The sequence below is a fragment of the Typha angustifolia genome, chromosome 9 (assembly GCF_048772165.1).
Source record: "Typha angustifolia cultivar Huaian chromosome 9, ASM4877216v1, whole genome shotgun sequence".
Taxonomy (NCBI): Eukaryota; Viridiplantae; Streptophyta; class Magnoliopsida; order Poales; family Typhaceae; genus Typha; species Typha angustifolia.
Genome location: NC_133247.1, coordinates 12,702,592 through 12,723,146, shown reverse-complemented (window position 1 = coordinate 12,723,146; position 20,555 = coordinate 12,702,592). Strand labels below are relative to the sequence as shown.

The window sequence follows — 20,555 nt, the reverse complement described above, 5'->3', positions numbered from 1 at the left end:
GTCAGAGCTTATATAAATCTTAGAGGAAAGAGATGAATAAAAGCTAGGAGGCCCAGAATGAGATTTGGCATATCTTTCTTCTCTCCCTTCAATTTTCTTGGGCAATTTTTTTATCTTCTGTAGTTCTTCTCTAATATTAATATATTCCCTACTTATCTTCATGTTAATGATTCCTTGAATGCTAACTTAAATATATTAGCATGTTCATCTTAATAGATGCTTCTTTTAAAGTAATGAAATACTCTTTATTTCATCAGTAACTAGCACTCTATTTATTCCCAAGACTCCATCCTATCTATTCACCTATTTCTTAATAAATGCATATACTCTCCTAACTGCTTGTCCTTTTGGAAACAACAAGTACCTCCAGGTTCTTCATGCTCAAAGCCCAAGAATTAGCAAACGTGAGGTAATGTACAGCCAATTAGTTGCTCAACTACTTCTCTTTTTCTCAAGGAGAAGCTAATAGTTTATTAGTTCTTCAAACAGTAACTTTCTTTTTCAGTCGATGGAACTCATGTTTACTTCATGTCAAATCTCTTCTGCATAGATTAACCAATTGAAGTTGTGTAGATCTGCATCTACATGTTAAAGAATCATACCAGAAGCCACCATGACTTTAATAATCGGTAGACTCTTTAAATGAGTTGGTATACTTGCATAATTATAAGGCCAACAAAAGGAAGAGGCCCACATGAGTACATATATATAACAAGCTATAACATTCTGGCTACTACCTACCGCGAGTTAATTGTATATTAATTGCCCTTTGGAAGCAAAAGTTTGTGTATTATAATGTCAAACATAGCTAATTATAATCCACAGTGCATGCATGGAATCATCCTTTCCAACTACACATATAGGATTAATCCCCCAACCAACTGTACTGAAGTTCACAAGTTATATTTATATATATGGATATACATATAAGCAGAGAAGTCCACTAAAATCTAAGAGAGAAGACTTGGTTTCCATTCTCTTCACCTGTTTCCAATTCTTAGCTTTTGTGCCTCAGAATCTGCACATAAGTTTTCAGAAGTTAAGTTACTGAGCAGAATAACCAAAGAAGAGACTAATTGCAGTTTCACACACACACACACACACACACATATATATATATATATATCAATAGGGTCAATGATGAGATTTAATTCTACCACAATAACCTCCTTGCAGTTCCTTTTAAGTCTGCCTACCGTATGATTCATGCATATACTTTCCACAGATCAATGGTTTTACAGATATCTCTGGTCCACATGCGATGACAAAGGCCAATAATTAGAATGTGTGACATGGGCCATGACATTTAGTTATGATGCATAGCTTTGCTGGATGGCACAGTGATGGAAATGAGAGATCTAGGGTGCTTATAAATGCAATAAGTTGCATTTACTTGAGTTGGCTTTATTTCACAGACTTCAGTTTTGATCATTGCAAGCTATGTCCATCAGTGTTAGGATCAGCTTCATATAAGATGGAGCATTACCACAGCTGCAGGCCATGGCCCTCAAGGCTGGCCTCTTGGAGGTTAGGCTGTGTTGGCTGGAGGCGGAATGTGTGGAGTTGCGGTGAGAGCTGCAGTAAGTTTCTTGATGGCTCATCAGCATAAAACTGTGGGAAATGATCCAGCATCACTATGTCGCCTACTTTGGTATTAGTAGCTACTTGCTGATGTTCTGATATCTGACATAATATCAACACCATTATATATTTATGAACTACCTTAATTAAGTCCTCATGAAATAGATATAATCATCTCTCTGGTTTAGTAAATCAACTTACAATGCGGCACAAATAGCTGTTCTGATCTTCTAAGATGTGCTCCTGATAGACAGGACATAAAACACCTGGTCATTAAGATCATTTTCCTGGTACAGTAATTGAGCTTTTTGGATGTTTGCTTTACCTTGCGGCGCAAGTTGTCCAATTGCTGGTTCAGCAATTGATGCTGTCAATTACAAATGGGGAGAAGAATTAATGAAGATTAGGAATAAGATTGATGTTTCATTACAATAGCTAAGATTCGAAGTATGCACAACGGTGATGGTATACTAGCTCGTCCAGTAGAATTAGGAATGTATCATTCTATCAAACTAATATGATCATAAATATAACTATAGAAAGTTCATTAACAGACTAAAATCTGCAAGGCTTGATAGGTACAAGCTCACTAATTGACAAAAAGATTCAGTAATAAACTGATGAAATTTAGTAAGTACTGTTTAACTGCCACAAGAGTTTGCACTTATTCCTATATAAAGCTCAAAGAAGAGTCCTTAATTTACAATGTCACACAAATTCTATAGTACTGCCACTGGTCAAAGACTTGAGCTAATAAAATCCAACATCAATTTCATGTTAAAAGGTAATTAGAACTATTGTTTGAAGAAGAGATCACATTACCTTCCTAGCTCGGACCTTGTTAACAGAGAATTCAAGCTGCTGTTCAAGCTGATTCAGATCATTCAAGGTGAGGGAAGTCAAGTCCTCGCCTGTGAACTGCCTCATGCTTGCTTGAAGCTTATCATTCTCGGCCTTCATTCTTGTCATCTCACAGAATATTTGCTAGGATCAAGGCAAATATAATAACTTAATCTATGATAGATTGCCCACATTTGTGAACTGTGACAAGATAATTCTATACCTGCTGCGCGTCGATCTCCTCAAAATGCGTGTTTGTAACTCTCTGATACCTATCGATAATATGTCGCATGCTGCAAAATGCACCAATTAGACTTCGTTTTTCCATTTTCTAGGACAAGTTGTTTGTCTCAAAGTAGTATAGGAATTTAAAGTTGAGGGAATTGGAAAAATTAGGACTTTTTGGTTTATCACAAATAAAGTTCATATGCTTCCCACAATATACTCATCAAGAGGTGATGCAAAAGTTAGAATACCGTAAACTTTTGAATTGAATACTATCCTGGAGCCAACTTTAAAACCCACCTCAAAGCCCAACTGAACCCAAAGTGGATTTCAAATTTGATAAACTAGAGAACGTCCTCGTAGTGTGGTTTCCAATATATATACATACATACATACATAGAACTTGTCAGTTGTGCAGAGGTCTATTTTTATGATGAAGAATGTCAAAACAAATTATTTTGTCATTGGTGAGGTCCATATCATAATCCTTTACAAACATGAAAGAACAAATAATATGCTTCTCCTACTCCAGAAACGTAGAATACTTGGCATAACTAGGCATTAAAAATGAAGGCAATTAGGTAAAAGCTAAGACTCTCAACACTACATTGTTCCAACAATAGCAACACTAAAGATTTTCTCTCAAAACAAAAATAATAAACGCCAACACGATATATCTACATTTCAGTAGCTTTTAGTTCTAACATGTTGTGTACTATTTGTTATACAAATGGTTACTTGAAATCTAGGCTCAACAAGCTCGATTCGGAACAAATAAGCCAATAATAATATACTTAAGCTCAATCAGCTTGAGTCTACAAATATTTCAAGTAGATTCCAAATGTTATGTGTACATGTTTCATTTTTATTCTTATGTCCTACATCATGGCCTGATAAGAGAGTTATATTGCTATGAGTAACATCCTAGTTCAAAAAAAAACCTCAGCTCATGCTGAAACTAGGCTCAGCAAAGCTCAATTACAAGACAACCATTTTTACTTAATGTCATGTGCAAGTTGCATTTTGTTTCTATTCCTTATGAAGCTTAATTATATATGTATATTTAATGAGTCACGACTCAAGTCAGGCGACATGAATTAGCCATTCTTATCATCCATGGATTTTCTTTTTACATTTTGTAAGGTTCAAACCTACACATAGGATCAAACTAAAATGATCTCTTAAGTAAAATACAAGATATATATATCAATTTGACAGTAAGCATTTTGGATGCAATAATAAGCTGAAGTCAAACATGAGGACCATGCCTAGTTTACCATACTTGAAGTTGGTGGCAGCAAATAGCAGAGACAGAACTGTAATCATTAGAATAACCTGCTACCAAGCATTAAATGGATTCAGCACAAAAATATCTTCTGAAATGATATACCCAGTAAATTCCCAGATAAAAGGAGGACTTAACTGAAACGACTGCAACTTAGTTTATATCTCACAGTAGAAACTAGAGAGAGACCTATGCTATCATATGAAATGAGCAGGAGACAGTACTAATATTACGGCGAGAATATGTGATCAGGCTGTAAAGTTGATCTTAGTAAAAACAATCAGCATCAAGAGAGAAGGCCAAGATATCAAACAAAATAGCTCATAAAATGAAGAAAAAGTCATCGACCAAACTTCAAAAAAGCTGAAAATGCAAAACTAAATTGTTATATGAGAACTATTATTAGGCCATTTGGAAATCAATGAGATGTAATTAAATCTTTCAAACCTCAAAGGTGGACTGCAGTACTCAAAGATCTTGCCAGTGCTAGAGAAGATCACAACCCCAACCTGCGCATCGCACAATACTGCTAGCTCATTTGCCTTCTTGAGGAGTCCTCCTCGCCTCTTGGAGAAGGTGACCTGTCGACTTGTTTTGTTCTCAATCCTCTTGATCTCGATCTTTCCACGACCCATAGATATCAAGTGATGCTAACTTCTTTTGTTATCTTCCTCTAGACCAGCGATCGATAAGGAAAAATTACCCTTTTCTGACAGCTAGAATTTCCTAGTTAAGATGTAAAAAAACCAAACATTAGAGATCATCGAGTGCAAAAAGGAGCATTTACATGGAGCTTTTGGAATTAGTAAGTGAGCTTAAATTGGATCTAGTTATTTAAGGGATTAGTAGAAACTGAGGACTGTCATCAGAAGTAGAAAAAAAAATTTAAAACAAGCTGAAAGAGTGGAGAAAAACTTCTTTTCTTTGAAATCAAGGTGATAGAAGAAGAGAAAGGAGTGTGCAGCACCACCTGTTGTAGCTTGCTTTCTTGAAGATTAGAAAGAGAGATATAGAAGGATAAGAAGTAGAGACAGTTTAAGGTGCAAGCCTCTATATTCTATGATGCCATAGCCTAAGGAAAGTAGAATGACAATTTATTGATAGGACCACAATAAAACCATTACCAGCTTATGCATGCATGGAATTCATTACAATTAGCTTTATATTCTTCCATCATCTTTAGCCTAATACTTACTATATGTGTATATACCTGTGTATAATGTATGTGCAGGCTCATGCAATGCATGAGACATGACATACACACAGCATACATATATGCATTAATTTCAACACACACACACACACACACACACACACAGAGGAGAGAGAGAGAGAGAGAGAGAGATGAAGCTAAACTAAAGGTCCTGGGCCATTGTTGCTATAATAGAATCATTGCTTAAGAACTTAATAGAAGTATTTGCTTCTAAAGGCCAAGTCCTATTTGCATGTCCTTCTAGTGGGGCATTGAAAGAGAACATTGTTGTGGACGGCTAACTACTCCCCTGACGTGTGTTGCCCTGCAAATTTTCCTGGTCCTTGCCATTTTAAGGAAGCACCAGCAGGCCTAGGAAACTGGGCCCCAGCCCTAAATGGGAAAAAGGTTGGGGGGATTGGCCAAGAAACCCTAGACCCCAATTTTGGAAACAGACAGGGAGTCACAATTCCTGATTAGGGCTCACCACATGGTGTGATGGCCAATGGTGGTATTGAGCATTGTTGCCTCCTTGGGCAGGAAAGATAGGATGTCAGAGATTTCACACATGATTCCCACCAGCCCTCCTCTTTCAATGTTCTCTTGTGCATGAAGAAACCCTAGACTTGCCCTAAGCTTCAAACCTTGTCCATTGAGCTCCTTGATCTAAGTTGTTCTTATCAATTAGAAGTACCCACATCAAAAGTTTGGGGAGTTGCAGATAATTTTATATCCACCAAATAGCATTTCAACCTACAGTGTCAGAAGATAGATATAGTGAAATTCTCAATAATTCCTTGTTTGAGGATAAGAATAACCATCAGTTGAAGTACACATGATAGTTTAAAGCATGCTATTATGGTCCTCCACCAAACCAAAGTTATTGGCAATAAATAAGCTTGCTGCTTTCCAAACTATTTCAATATAAGGAAGGCTCCAAATATTCTTTCCTTAATTCAAAGTATGTTACACAAATATGCAGACATCATGTTTATGATAGGTAATCCTGGATCCAAACAGACAACATCAAGGATGCCAGTAAGATTATCATAGTTTGCTGGATGGGTGGCAAACGTCTGCGGTCCTGGATTTCTTCTCTACTTGCCTGGAAAGCTCCTTAACTTCCTCTTTCGAAATGTGGCGCGGGTGGCTTAGCCAGAGTCCTCCATCAACAACCATAGTAGTACCATTAACATATTTACCTTCAAGAAGTGATCATGCATCAGACCAGGTGTGGGATATTAGATAACAAACAACCAAGACAAGTTTTGATAAAAGCTGTTTTCCTGATTGATTCACAAGATTTGGTGCAATTCTCTAAGATATAAGATTCCAAGTAGTAAATGTATGTAATAGATGATTCCCCAATTGCAAAGTAAATATCGCAGAGGTGACATACTAGAAAAGCAGTGTTATTCTGTTCCGATGCAACTATAAGTACTTGAATTATGGTCTGCATCCTTTAGGAAAAATAGGAGGGTCTGGAATGTCGAATATTAATTAGACAGCATATGATTGTCTAACATCCAATACCCAAGATCACACCGAAAGCAGCATTTCTTTCAAAATCTAGAATTGTAGCCACCTCATCGAACTTCAAGTTGGGATCAGTGAAAAACATGGTCAGCATATTGATTGCAATGAATTGATCATGTATGTATCACGGGTATAGCACATCGATCTATTCGTGTTTGGATAATAGAACAATTATGATCAATCATCAGCATGAATTGTACTAGTAAATCTGATCAGTTGCAAGAAAACTTAAAAAGTACAATTGGCCAAATGGGCACCTAAATCACGTCTCAACATATTCCTTCTCTGCTATCAATATAGCACACAGATAACTAGATAAGCGGTCCACTTATAGCCATGCCTTCATGTAATATAAGGAGATAGGGCATGCATACAATGAGTAGCTAACTGAAATTTGAGATTCTATAGGAAAAGCCATCTATTTAGAATGCATGAGTTTTCTATAGTTCATATGTTTGTTCAGAATAGTAGCTTAATTGAGACATCAGCATGTTTATTACCAAGTTATAATGTCATACGGTAAGCTTAAAAATGCCCTCTAACACTATTCCTCTCTCTCACTCTTTTATGATTCACTTTCATTCATTCCAAGTTATAAATAGTAAATTCACATCATAGTGCTTCTGCGTGTGTTTTATTCATTACCTTAGTCAAGATGCTTACAAGTTGAACCAACTTTTACCAATCAGGAACTGTGCTCTGTTAGTAAACAATTTAATTTCTAATACAAAGCATCCTCCTACATGGAGTAAAAGCGTGGCTAATATATTGGAGAAGAATTGAACAAATATATAATCACAAATCATGATATCACTAATTGGTCAGAAAAAGTGAGTTCACTAGAAGTCAAAATGAAGTGAATATAAGATCACCAACCTGCATCAGAAGCAAGGTAAAGCGCAGCCATTGCAATGTCCCATTTCTCCCCAAACCTATACAGAGGCCTATCATAGTGAGCACTTTTCATCTCCTTCGGTGCAAGTTTTCTCATCCCGGGAGTGCCTTCAATTGGTCCTGGCGCAATACCATTAACCCTTATATCATAATCAGTTCCCCATTCCAGAGCTAAGGATCTTGTTATACTATCAACTGCTGCCTGTGGAGCAGAGCTCTTAGCATATGTAGAATCTACTTTCTCTAGCAAAACATTCAAAGGATGAAGATGTACCTTGGCTGCAGATACATGAATTTGGTACCAAGCTGCTGTGTAGTGCAAAGTTGCACTTATGTTTAAAATAAGACCACCAGTAGATGGACTTTTCCCAGGCTCTCCTTTTTTCAGGTACTTCAGAGCTTCATAGCACATTGTGTATGTGCCCACAGAATCAATATCAATAACTGAAGAAAGACAATGGGATTTGCTGATTAGATAAAGCTCTTCTAGTGCCATTGGAGACGGTTCAAATCAATAAAAGGATAATAGTGTGGCATTTTGCGAACCATTGTTACAGCAGGATACAGGGCACAACTGTAATAATCGTAATCTAGATACCAATCGCCAAAAGCGTTGCGAAGGATCTCTTGATAGGATTTTCCATGTTTACTATTAGGGATAGCAAGAGCATATCACGCTACCTGTTCGAAACCCATTAGGTGACAAGTCCTCAGGTGATGCAAGAAAATTGCCAGCTGCCCCATTTACAAGAATGTCAAGCCTCCCAAAATGTTTAATTGTAGCTTCTAAAACTCTAGCTGCATCCTCCCGCTTACGGACATCTCCCTCAAGTCCAATGGCCTGTTACACATATCAAGTAATTTGTTACTAAATCTACTGCGGTCAAATGTTTAACATAGGAAGCAACCTACAATAACTGGACATGTTGGTAAACTTTCTTCACTGTCCACCATGTAATGATTGCCAACCACACTATACACTAAAGAAGATATCCTTTGAGTTCTATAAGAGCCATATAAATTTAATATCTAAAGAACTAATCGTAGCAATTGTATCAACAATAAATGTTCATTCGCACATAGAATTAAAAAAAAAATGTTAGGAATGGTTAATAAGCAACAACTCTAACCAAATTAGTAACTTCAAAATTTAATTGGTATAGAGACACTGATCAATCGCAAACAGAGTCATAAACAGAAGCAACCACATCAAAATCACACAAGATAAATTGGTCAAATTTGGGCACCACAAAGGAACAACCTTTATACGAGATTAACATAGACCAATATAGATTAGGACTGACCCGAATCCCCTCCTGTCGAAGTGCGGCAACGGCGGCGTCGATGACTTGGCGGCGGCGGCCCATGATAGCAACGGCGGCTCCATGCTTGCCAAATTGGGTGGAGATCTCCAAACCAATCCCTGAGCCACCTCCAGTGATCAAAGCCACCTTCCCCTTTAGGATATCCGCCTTGAAAGGGGACCCAGTTGCCATTGGAGACCTCTCCTTATCTCTTCGTCCCTCTCCCTCTCGTATATAAATTTGGACTTCGTGTCCACTAGTGGAACCACAGCAATTAAAAAGATAGTAATAATAACAATATAACACTGATACGATAGATGAGGAGCTCCGTGATTCTTGGATCCAACAACAAGCTTCTCTTTTCGGGTATCCAGTATCAATTAAATAATTAAGAATTTCTTTCCAACAAAAAAAAAAAAGAAATTTTATAAGGGTATATATATGAAGAGTTCTTGACCAAAGTAGCCTTCTTTCAAACTAATTTTATTAAAATAGGCCATTTATTCAAACTTAATATTAAAATAGGCTTGTTTCACTGTAATCATCAGTAAAATACTAAATTTATTAATATTTTATCTAAGAAAAAAAAGAGTACTATCAAATTCAGCATCATATTTTCATATATAAGACGCTTATCTTATTAGTATTTCATGGGTCACAAAGAAAAATAAAAAATAAGATAGGCTTAAGTTAAAATGTTACTCATATAAGCTTTTTTTTGGTGGTATTAAGTCTAAATGATCTATTTTCGTAAATATAATTTGAGACACGACTAATTTGGTCAAAAACTCTATATATGCGCACAATATCCAAAGTCAAACATGGATGGGAAGAAAAGAAAAGCATGTGTCGTCGTCATCTTTGACTATCGAATCAGAATGCTGGCCGTTTACGGAATAACGAAGTAATATAATGTGATATAACAACAGACTGTTTGCTTGTGCTTCTCGTTTTTTAAATATCAAATTCTCAGTAGCAAACAAATGAAAAGAATTTAAAGCATGTATCTATCAATGCAAGAATGTCAAAAGAAAAAAGGTTCGAATTCATCCTTGTTATCAGTCATCAAGCTGGTCGAGTTACAAAGGTCCCTTTACCAAAGTTATATTAGTTTCGCTTTTCGCACAAACCACACATTATTACAACTAAACTGCCATAAGGTTATACTAGGAACTAACATAAATAACCACTTGTACAATCTGGCATGTTAGAGTATACATTGTTACATTTGAACAGCATCCATTTCTGTGTCCAAAAATATCTTAGTTTCCCGCGGATGTCTAGGCCACCGTTAGGTGTATAGATTGCTACTCTTGCTGATGATGTTGTGGCTGCGCTGGAGGCTGTTGCCACATATAGGCAATCGGACGAGTTTGCGGAGCGCCATACATTGCTGCTGCAGCTGCTTGGTCAATTGGCTTTCCCATGATCATTCCCGTTCCGGCCACCTGTTGCGCTGGCATGTAGTAATAAGGGATCGAATCAGCAGGGCCGCCAATGGATGGCAAAGCAGCTCTGGCGATCCCTAGACCTTCTTCCTTCAATTCATCTCTAGGAACTATATCAACCAAGAAGTCAAATATGTCGGTCCTCGTGATGGCAGCAGCGATGTCATTCTTCTGAAGAGTCCTCCTCTTGTTCTCCTCAGTGTGGATCCAAGCTCGTAGTGTCAGTTCCAGTATGAACATCTCACATGCCTTGGCAAAGATCACAGGTGCCTCGGCCGAGATCATCCGGACATCCTCGTCGGCTTTCATGATCTTTTTTATCCTGGCAAGAGGCAAGCTGTGATTCTTGAAGTCAGTAGTCTGTTCTATCTCTAACGCCTGGTTGGCCCAGAAAGCCTGGAGCTGCTCATTTTGCTGCTGTTGTTGCTGGTGGTGGAACTGTTGAACCTGTTGGTATGCAAGCTGGTGCTGACCTGTAAGTTGAGCTGGGTTGGTAGGGAAAGATGAAGAGGGTTGAGAAGCAGAAGATACAGCAGCTCCAATCACTGCTGGAGCTCCAGTAACCATCGTTGCAGGTTGGTAGGTAGCTGCTGCATATCCTATTTGAGCAGCACCTGTTGCTACTCCCATAACGGACTGAGGTTGCGATGATTGGTCCATGTCAAAGATGCTCTTAATGTGTCAAGAACTACTAGTATCGCCACAACATCACTGTAAGAGTTACAAACTAATGATTAGTAGAATCTTTACACTGATTGCACTGCAACTTCTGCATCAAGTTAGTGATAAACAAAGTGGTTCTTTAACATCTACCTGAAATAACAAGAACTAAGAGGAAATTTGCACAAAAGTACAAATGTTGACATGCCAATGTATTAATTGGAAGTAATGCAAGCAGCTAGAACATGACAGGACAACTTACTGGAAATGTAACTCTTCAAAGACGGTAAAGGTAAAATTGGAGACGAATTGAAGGAATACTCACATCACCAGGGACTATATCAACCACGAATGAGACATGCCTAATTTGTCACATGAGACTTGAGCAATTAAACAAAAAGAAGCAACCAATGTTGAAAGCAACTTTCAAGGGTAATAGAGAACGTCCCAAGACTGTAAAGGTAAAATTGAAGAAAATCACGGATGACTTCATGTATTGAACACAATTTGACACAAAGCTAGAAAGAGGTTATTTAAATAGTACATATACCATTAGTTGTCAAATTTCTCTTAATGTACATATATACTAGAAGCATGATACTTTTGATCTCATCAAGAAAATAATCATTAAGTGTCACACTCTGCTGATGACCACTTCTTTGGTTGTAACATTTAGGTCTCTAGCCTAATACCAATAATATGCAAAATGGATGGCACTAATGGACCACTATATGAAAGACCAAATTGTAAATCCAAGCCATCGGGCTTAATACAACAAAGTTTTAATGTATCCAAACCATACCCAAGGAAACTATAACATAGACCATTTAGATTGATAGGCATGCACTTAGGTTCAAGCATTGATTTTGAAAAAAAAAAAGGTATAAATATTCCAAAAAAAATCTTATCTCAACTCTTTCTAGCGTCCTTTGATCCAAGACGGGGTGCTCTTTCAATGTACCTGACCTAGGATAGGGTGCATCACTAATTATAAAACTGTAGACATTGGACAGGCAGACAACGAGTCATGTAGCACCTCGAAGCTCATGGGTGCCTAGGCAGGCACTGAGAATTCAAGATGGTTCAAAAATAAATAAACAAATAAAAGAAATAATAGTTAGAGAAGAAGTTACAATTAATACATACAATTTAAACACCATACTAATGCATTCTTATTAAGAATCAAAGTGAGACATTAGAATCCACTAATTTATCAACATGTACAATTATTTTGAAATTGAAAGTCAACCTACATACTAAAACTGTAAAACATGATACTACCAAGGTGGTTACTTAGGCCGGACCTAAAGGGAGCCTAGTTATATTCCATCTATGACAAGAGCCTAAGAGTTAAAGTGAACTTTTTTCAAAATTATAATCACTAACATTTCAGTGACCTTATACCACTGAGACTTATCCAGTTGGAGCATTCAAAACTGCCAAATCCATTTCGCATCATCTTCATCACACAACTATTTTCCGATCATAGAGAGTAGGAGTAATCATACCAACAGAATATTGATTTTTCAAAGGGCTGTGAACCTAAACAACCTCTAGAAATTGGTCTTAAATATCTAGGCAAAGCAAAGTTATGCCAAAAAATGGATTGAATCGAACCTATAACATAAGTCACAATTTACAATTATACACATTAATCTCCTTAGTTTATATGGAAGCTACTCTAATACTACGCAATAATAATGCTATGAAAAATAATACAGTTTTAATACTTCATCAAATGCAAATTTTTAACAGTACATCCTGTAAAAGTCTACTACCAAAGGTCTAAATCATGAATTCTGGTTTGTCCGATCTCTATGTAACATACCCAAACAAGATAATCAAAGCCCACACGCAAGATCTAATTCAAGATTCACTCCTACCCAAGCTCAAAAGATGCATATGTCTAAGTATCTAACAAGGAAAACCTTATACATGAGTGTACAGACTGAAGAAAAAAAAAATGGAACTTGGTAGTGAAAAATGGAACCTTTTCCACCTTCAATTTCAACAACAATCGTAAATATATCCAAAATTCTAAACGAACGATCAAAGATTAGAGACTAGAGATTGGAGAGAGAGGGAGGGGCTTACATGCAAATAAGTCATCGCCGGTCAACCTCTTCTCTACCTTCTTCTACTCCCCGTTTAGAAAACCCTAGGACTGGAGAATAGATGCAGCTGCTTTATTCTGCGGTTCGGATCTTAGTCAAAGAGAGTGGATAGATCCAAACCCGACCCTTTAAGTATTACAACTCACAAGTCACAACACGATTCGAAAGCACCTCGGCTCCATGTATCGGGCATGGCCATTGCGTCCGAGTCGGAATGTCGTATCGGTATCGGATACGGCCACAAAGGTATCCGACAAAGACTGGGTATATACAGCCATGTCGTGCGAACCAGCGTGTCGTATCCTAGAGTTTCACTTATCCTTACTGTATCCTAGAGTAGTAGAGTGTCGTATTGGTGGTATCCCATCCAATATGTACCGTCACTGTGTGTATAACTCAGATGTTGTCTCGAATCGGAGATGAATCCAACCGTGTTTGTGTCCGGTATGCAATACATATTAAATTGCTCGGCTCTCAATACGTATCCCCGTATCGGGGTACGGCCAATACGTGGAAGCTCCAAGTGTCGTACTTGTGTCAAATCCGAGACGTATCGGATCAGAGTAATTGTGCCGTGTCGGATACGCACGTGCCAAAAACTCAAAGCCCATGTCATATAAATTTCTTAATCAATACTAATAATTGATTTTCTACATCTCCCCTCTTGAAAGTTTATTTTAATTGAGAGATTCAATAAAAGAGAGAAGAAAACAAAAGGACTAATTTACTTCTTCTTCTTTTTTTAAAAAAAAGTGATCTGTGGTTTGGATATCAGCTGATGAGAGAGAAATATGTTAGTATTGAATAATTAGATTCTTGGACATTGACCATAATTTGTTACCTTTTCTAGTACAAACACAAATATTAGTTTGATTTGCTATTGAACATTTTTGACTGCAATCTGCATAGTTAGGTAATATAAATAAAACAATGTTTGACACAAGCCCCAAAGTAGTACATTCTCACACTCAGTTGTACATCTATCGAATATTTTGAGGCAAATAAAGAAATAACTAGGATGAAACAAACGCACCAAATGGTACAGTGACTACACTCCATCGGTAGTTCAGTTGTATGCCAACTGTAATCAACTCCAAGATATAACCAAATCACAATTAGGATGGCTCTCAGGGGAAAAACAGGTAGCATAGTCAGTTGTAATTGAAGATAGACAAATATCTATTAACTCAGTTTAGAATAACAAGAGCAAAGCAAACAACATCCAACCTTTGCTTCCGGAATCTAGTTTGTCATTTCTTTTCTTAATATAACATCTCACAAGTATGTTTTGGACTATAACTACTACCAAATTTGGGAAGCAAAAGAATACGGGGAAAAGCCAAGCAGAGATTCAATTAAGCAATATTACAGAACACAATCAGTCATCATCTTTGTATGGGTACTCCTCAGGAACTTGCTTCAGTAGTTTCACTCTTAGCTCGTAGGCATCGTCTCCGTGCAGCATATCCCGAACCCAGGTGACTTCAGTCTTCATTGAAACCTAAACCAACCATATCAATGAGTTGGAGAGAAAAATTTAGGTACCAATTAATAAAAGATTGCAAGGAAGCCCTAATGCCAAAACATATCAACGTTTGTCCCTACCGTGCCCCCCATATTCCCAGCTTTGAGAAAGAGATAAAATGTTTATTCTTTATTATAGTTTGAATTCCAGCCTAGTTTCTTTGAATCTAGGGAGCAATAAAAAGATTATCTCAAGCTAGTGATAAAAGAAATCTACTCCTCAATTAGAGCAAAGCTAGAGGTAAGATACTATAACTTGAAAACAGAGGAAAAAAATCTAAAGGTAAACATATTACCAGAATTATTCCTCTAAACTCATATAACATTCTAGTGGAAGGAAATAGAAAAATTGACTAGGAGAAAACAAGAGAAGAACAAACCATTTCCAGTGCTCCCCTAATGACTCCACTTAAGAGATTGCAGTAGGAAAGACCTTGGTATGTATCAGGAAGCTCAACAAAATCTACGAGAGGATTATCTTCCAAAATAAGGCTGCAACTTGTGCCCTCAGCATCCCAATTGGTCACAGATGCAGTGACCCCTAAGAACATCTTAAACCCAACCTGTTCCAAGTATCAAGAATTTGTCAGGTTGTTAGTAAAAGAAAAACAAAAGGTTACCATAGAAGAGGCACTTTCTTGAATTAAACCAAAGAATTAGAATAAAAGACAAGCTTGAAGAAGGACTAATACCTCAAAAAGGATATTTCTACTTTGATGAACAACTTGTATCTATTGTATTTTCTATGAAAAACAATTCGTTTTTGGAGTTCCGTCCTCATACTTGTGCTTAATGAAACCAAGCACTCGTGTACAAATAACAACAAAATGCTACACTGAGAAGATCTTATTTCCTTGACAGTTACAACTAAAGCAAATGGAGTTCAATACCCTGCAGGAGTTCTAGGATGTTGAATTGAACGTTCATCTCGATCAGCAAGGATTTTTCTAATGAAAATGATAAAGAATAGTCAAAGCAGCATCTCATTAAATTTCGGCTCTCTTTCCAGAGACCTCAAGATTCACATACATCAAAATCATGTGAACAAGAAAGTTGATTGTGCCAACTAGTGCAATATTAATTGCATAAAGAATATAATAATGCAAGAAGCACAAAAGAAAAGGAAAAACTTCGAGCTGTCATCCTGCCACAAAAAAGTCCAGAAAAAGCCAACAAGGAATACATGGAAAAAGGAAATTTCTTAGTGATCACAAAGAATTATGAGGTATAAGTTGGCTTATAAGAACGATGTGGGATTTGAGGATACTAAATGACCAGAAAGTACCTAACGAAGCTATTCAGGGCCTAAATATTTGGCAGATTTTAGCAAATGAAAAATGTAATGGAGTTTAGAAAACATTATCAAGAAATTCTCAGGCATCTTACTTTCTTCCAGGTTGCAAGTCAAAAGAACATAAAGAAAAAAGGCAAAAAACTATTGTTGTGGAAGTCATGCCAGACAGGCCCCTGATGTGAATAACCCAGAGAAACATTCATTAGGGGAGTTATGATCACAAAAATACAGGATTGTGGAAATATGACAAATAACTAAAATAACGCAATAATGGAAACCAAAATATTGGAAGATCACAAGTTTGATGCCCATCCTTCCAAACTTCCAGTCAAATCAATAATTCTTCGTAGTACTATATTTTCATCACCAAAGAGCAATAATGTGTCAATCCAGCCAGTTAAAACAATTGTCCCAGTGCATGAAGCTCCATCAATGTGGGTCTGAGCACAACAATGTTGTCTAAAGCCTTACCTCCATTTCTAGAAAGGATGCTTCCTAGAATCACATTTTCATGACCAAGTGGCAATTAGATGCAGCCGTCCACACACACCAATAAAATAAAATAAGAAAGATGAACGAGTGGATAGTTTGCACCAGCATGTGCAAAATCACATGCAGCAATACATATAGAGTTGTAGACACACACAAAAGAAGAAGACTGAAAGAAAGAACGAAAGAAAGAAATAGCATGCTTAAAAAAGTTGGATGATTGGAAATCTAGTAGATTTACAAGTTATGTATAACTTGGAGAATTGTAAGCCAATCAACATTCAATAAGCATTGTGTTTTAACTAATGCATATTAGGGGGCCTGAAGGAGCATGAGAGACCAGCTGTAGGAAAAAAAAATGGCTGGAACGGTAACTTAAAACATACTTCCCATGCGACACCTGTCATACAATTTAGATAAAAATTAAAACAGAAAGGTGATCCAAAAAAACACCACTCAGACATATCAGCATAACCAGAACTACATAGGAAAAGTTGAAAATTATTGTAGTTTAACAAACAAAACTGACACAAACAAAAATTTTAAGGTCCATACTCATTTCAAATGGAAATTTCATAAAGAAAATCTGATTAAAACATAAAATAAACCATACACCCAATGAATATGGAATTCAGTATGATCGTTGAATAGATATACCTTCGCAATCACATCAGCTGTCTCTTTGAAGTCAACACATCTCGACACATTGGACTTTGCTAAAAACTCATCGATCAATCGAACCCCAATATTATAACCCCTGAAATTGATGAAACAATCAACAACCTTATGCTACAATGAAATGTGGGACAACTGACATGATAAGAAAACAAAAATGTGGGTTTGGATGCTTGCATAAAAGGTCAGTTAAGACCAAGCATTCTCTATAATTAGAACCCTAGTCTCGCTCTGTTATTTAAAGTTGTCATCCAGATTCTTTAGGTATTAGCTTGATATATCTAATCCGTCTATTCATTAATGGTGATTACTGATTAGTATTCTACTGGTGGTAGACTGGTAGTAATTATACTAGTTAGAAACATTGTTTTGTCGCGTTACTAGGGTAATCATACAACTTATAAAGTCACCCAGGACACGAACCTTAAGATGCGTACCAAATCTAGAAATAGTTTCCCTAAATTTCCAACGATCAATCTAACGATCTATCTGAACAAAATATTTAGGCAAAAAAAAAAAAAAAAACACGCAGCAAAATCGAGGAAATCTAACAAATGAATGGAGTGAGTACATCTGATCGAGCTGCTTGTTGACCTCTTCAACCTCCTCCAGATCCGTGAGGAGCTGCCGCACGATCGCCCCATACGTGAGGGTAAAGAGCTCCGCATTCTGCACCACAGAAACAAATGGGTCGATCGAGATCAAGCGAGTGCGATAGAGCAAGAAAGGAGGGAGATGGAGAGAGAGAGGTAGAGAGAGGGGGGAGGGGGGATTAAGGTTAGGTTAGGGTTTAGCTTACGACGCGTTCGACGCTGGCGAAGACGGCATCGCCAGTCTTCGGGGCGAGAGGAGCCATCTCAGATCGGGACGGAGTCGGAGGAATTGCTCTCTCTCTATATCTCTCCCCCCTAGTATTCCGATAGAAACTAGGGAAATTTGCACATAACACCCTATTACTACATTTATTATATTAAGTGGTTCTTGCAATACCTTTTCACCATTTCTTTTTTTTTTTTTTTTTTTTGGAGTGAATATAAAGTATATTTTTAATTATATCGAGTGTTTATATATCAAATATATTGTAGAACCCTTCCTACCTCTCACATTAATCGATTAATGGCCATTTGGAGAAAAAGAAAAAGAATATATATATTAAAAATGACTTTGTTGTGCTACTGAGGTCTTTTGAGATGGATCACATAATTGTCACCATTTAAGTGTTCGTTCGATGCTGCCGAATTGGGAGCTCTCAAGACCAATTGGAATAGTGCTTTTTCATATATTCTTCTCTACATGCACAAGTTTAGACACTTCTGCGGGCCATTCAAAAAGCTTATGCAGGCTTATAACTTATCCACCTTATGTATTAAATCATCTACCTTATATATTGATTCAAACTCTAAAGTTTTGGTGCATGTTCTCCAATGCAATGCAAAAGAGACTCATGTTGACAATTGTATTATATATTTTGCTGATCTCCTTCACCTCTTACTGAGGTTACAAATCCTTTTTATCTCCCAACCTGCGCATTGGTTGGTTGGCTGCTCTTGATAGATCTCATACTTTTTCTTTTGTTTTTTAGTTCAACTCAGCCTTCACTGAGGATTAAATCCAAGGTGATTGGCTCAAAGAGGATAATAGTTACCTGCCGAAAAAAGAAGAAGGAATTTCATTTTGGCCATTCTAGCTCACTCCTTTTACCTCTGAAAAAATAGAAATAGGCACAAATTCAATAATTCTAAAGAACTTGTGTATGCAAATCTGCATAGTATGATAATAATGACAATGGATTATCTGAGAATTAGCACCAAAACAACCTCCCCCGAGAATCCAACTCCTTCCCTGAAAATTAAATGTCGATGGATCTTTCAACCCATTGATAAATAACGGAGGAGGAGGAGGAGGAGGAGGATGAATTTTTAAGGACTCTAACACTGATATAATTCTTGCAAGTGGAGCACCTATCAGGTGCAACTATGCCTTGCTTACTAAAGCCTGGGTGTTAAGGGAGGCTATGCAGCAAGCGAGAAAATTAACAATTCAGAATCTGGTTATTGGGATTGACTCTCAAGTTGTCTTTCACGCGATCAAAAATGGAGAAGCACACTGGTCTATGAAGAACATGCTCTCTATTATAAAGAACTCCATCAACCTATTCAGAAACATATATAATAGACATGTTTGTAGGGAAGCCAATACGACGGCTAACTAAATTGTAAACTATGTTAGATTAAGTTTGTCAAAATTTTTAGGGAGAGACTCAGACTATCCTAAGTTCTCTTTAATTTTGTGTAAAGATATCAACGGCACCACATATAGGAAATCTATAAATAACACCCTAATTTTTAATGAATCTTTTTTTTTAAAAATATAAATAGCGAGCATAGAAAGGGTGCAATTTGTAAATAGTTAATTGGAATAACAAATCTAATTAAAGTAGGGTGTTATTTATAAATTTCCTAGAAATTATCTAAGAGCCCATTGGGCCAAAATGAAGCCCATATCTACATGGGCTGTGGCCCATATGAAACTTCACAATTATTTTGGTAAGTGGAAACTTAATGATATCCTAATTAATCCAATACTATTGGGATTCGAACTCAAAAATACTCATACAGCATAAGCTTGAGCACTACTGTGATTCAATTACTAAAAGTTGGATTTGGTTTATGAAATCTTAATATAATGTATTGCCCTATCTAATGCACATTTTAGGATAATCATATTATCATCTATTTATGTTTTATAGATACAACCCTGTTTGGTTATGTATATCAAATCTCTTATCCTGGAGTTGAAATTAAAAAAGATAACTCTCTATCATAATATTACATTGGACTTAAAAATATAGCTCTCATCTGAACCATAGACAAAGAAAAAAAATAAGTATAACAGTATTCAGAATTACTTTATTTTGAGAAATGCTTTAATTTTAGTGTTCTTAAGACAAGTTTGAGAGCAAAAATAATTACCATTATTTATTGATGGTAATAAGTAATTAAAAGTACTAAACTATCAACAGCAGCAGGAGTACTGCAGAAATTACCTGCAGCCTGTGATGGGCTCTAAAACCAATAAAAATTCCTTTTTTCTGTCTGCCAAATGCCAATTTCAACTGCTGGATAGCTTCTAATCACACTGGATTAGAAACGATTTGAAAAAGAAGAGCTCACTCATCTATGATCAATTCCGTAACAAGATTAAATACAACAATCGATCTAACAACCAACCGAAAAAAAGAAGAAAAGAAATCCTCATATGTATGAACAGCTCCCATGATCCCATCCCATCATTTCTCTAAATGGTGCTAAAGAAAGAAGGAAGAAGAAATTTATTTATATTCATTCTTATCCCCCTGGAAAGATGTAACTAGCTAATGGTTGCTGGACCCAACAACAACAAACCTAGAAGAGAAGGAGTAGTAGAAGTGATTGGAATCATCATCAAGAGCAGTGCCAAATCCACTGCAGTCGAAATTCCTGGCATAGCTCAAA

At 36.8% G+C, this 20,555-nt stretch overlaps 4 protein-coding genes across 7 annotated transcripts; all 4 read right to left on the bottom strand.

Annotated features, from left to right (window-relative positions):
- Positions 1 to 762: 762 nt before the first annotated feature.
- Positions 763 to 5,883, bottom strand: LOC140767577 (MADS-box transcription factor 29-like). Of its 2 annotated transcripts, XM_073107541.1 has the most exons (8): positions 4,902 to 5,883; positions 4,379 to 4,657; positions 2,645 to 2,714; positions 2,404 to 2,565; positions 1,907 to 1,948; positions 1,783 to 1,824; positions 1,487 to 1,683; positions 763 to 1,018 (listed from the first exon to the last, which is right to left on the bottom strand). In XM_073107541.1, coding segments are annotated over exons 2-8 (702 nt in total). In that variant the 5' UTR covers positions 4,567 to 4,657; positions 4,902 to 5,883; the 3' UTR covers positions 763 to 1,017. The 2 variants fall into 2 exon arrangements, with proteins under 2 accessions (XP_072963642.1, XP_072963641.1); XM_073107540.1 differs by lacking the exon at positions 763 to 1,018 and having other exon boundaries at positions 1,483 to 1,683.
- Positions 5,884 to 6,034: 151 nt separating this feature from the next.
- On the bottom strand, positions 6,035 to 9,134 carry LOC140767576 (peroxisomal 2,4-dienoyl-CoA reductase [(3E)-enoyl-CoA-producing]-like). The gene is made up of 5 exons (XM_073107539.1): positions 8,858 to 9,134; positions 8,235 to 8,394; positions 7,828 to 7,997; positions 7,536 to 7,755; positions 6,035 to 6,325 (listed from the first exon to the last, which is right to left on the bottom strand). The coding sequence occupies exons 1-5, from the start codon at positions 9,047 to 9,049 to the stop codon at positions 6,171 to 6,173; spliced, it is 897 nt and encodes a 298-aa protein (XP_072963640.1). The 5' UTR covers positions 9,050 to 9,134; the 3' UTR covers positions 6,035 to 6,170.
- Positions 9,135 to 9,881: 747 nt separating this feature from the next.
- Positions 9,882 to 13,169, bottom strand: LOC140767758 (nuclear transcription factor Y subunit C-4-like). 3 transcript variants are annotated; one of them, XM_073107790.1, is made up of 2 exons: positions 13,060 to 13,169; positions 9,882 to 11,016 (listed from the first exon to the last, which is right to left on the bottom strand). In XM_073107790.1, exon 2 carries the CDS (start codon positions 10,963 to 10,965, stop codon positions 10,165 to 10,167), a length of 801 nt encoding a protein of 266 aa, XP_072963891.1. In that variant the 5' UTR covers positions 10,966 to 11,016; positions 13,060 to 13,169; the 3' UTR covers positions 9,882 to 10,164. The 3 variants fall into 3 exon arrangements, with proteins under 3 accessions (XP_072963891.1, XP_072963892.1, XP_072963893.1); XM_073107791.1 differs by lacking the exon at positions 13,060 to 13,169 and adding an exon at positions 11,228 to 11,821; XM_073107792.1 differs by lacking the exon at positions 13,060 to 13,169 and adding an exon at positions 11,291 to 11,821.
- Positions 13,170 to 14,234: 1,065 nt separating this feature from the next.
- LOC140767860 (uncharacterized) lies at positions 14,235 to 17,991 on the bottom strand. The gene is made up of 5 exons (XM_073107934.1): positions 17,861 to 17,991; positions 17,633 to 17,730; positions 17,044 to 17,143; positions 14,984 to 15,166; positions 14,235 to 14,580 (listed from the first exon to the last, which is right to left on the bottom strand). The coding sequence occupies exons 1-5, from the start codon at positions 17,915 to 17,917 to the stop codon at positions 14,458 to 14,460; spliced, it is 561 nt and encodes a 186-aa protein (XP_072964035.1). The 5' UTR covers positions 17,918 to 17,991; the 3' UTR covers positions 14,235 to 14,457.
- Between the last annotated feature and the right edge of the window lie 2,564 nt (positions 17,992 to 20,555).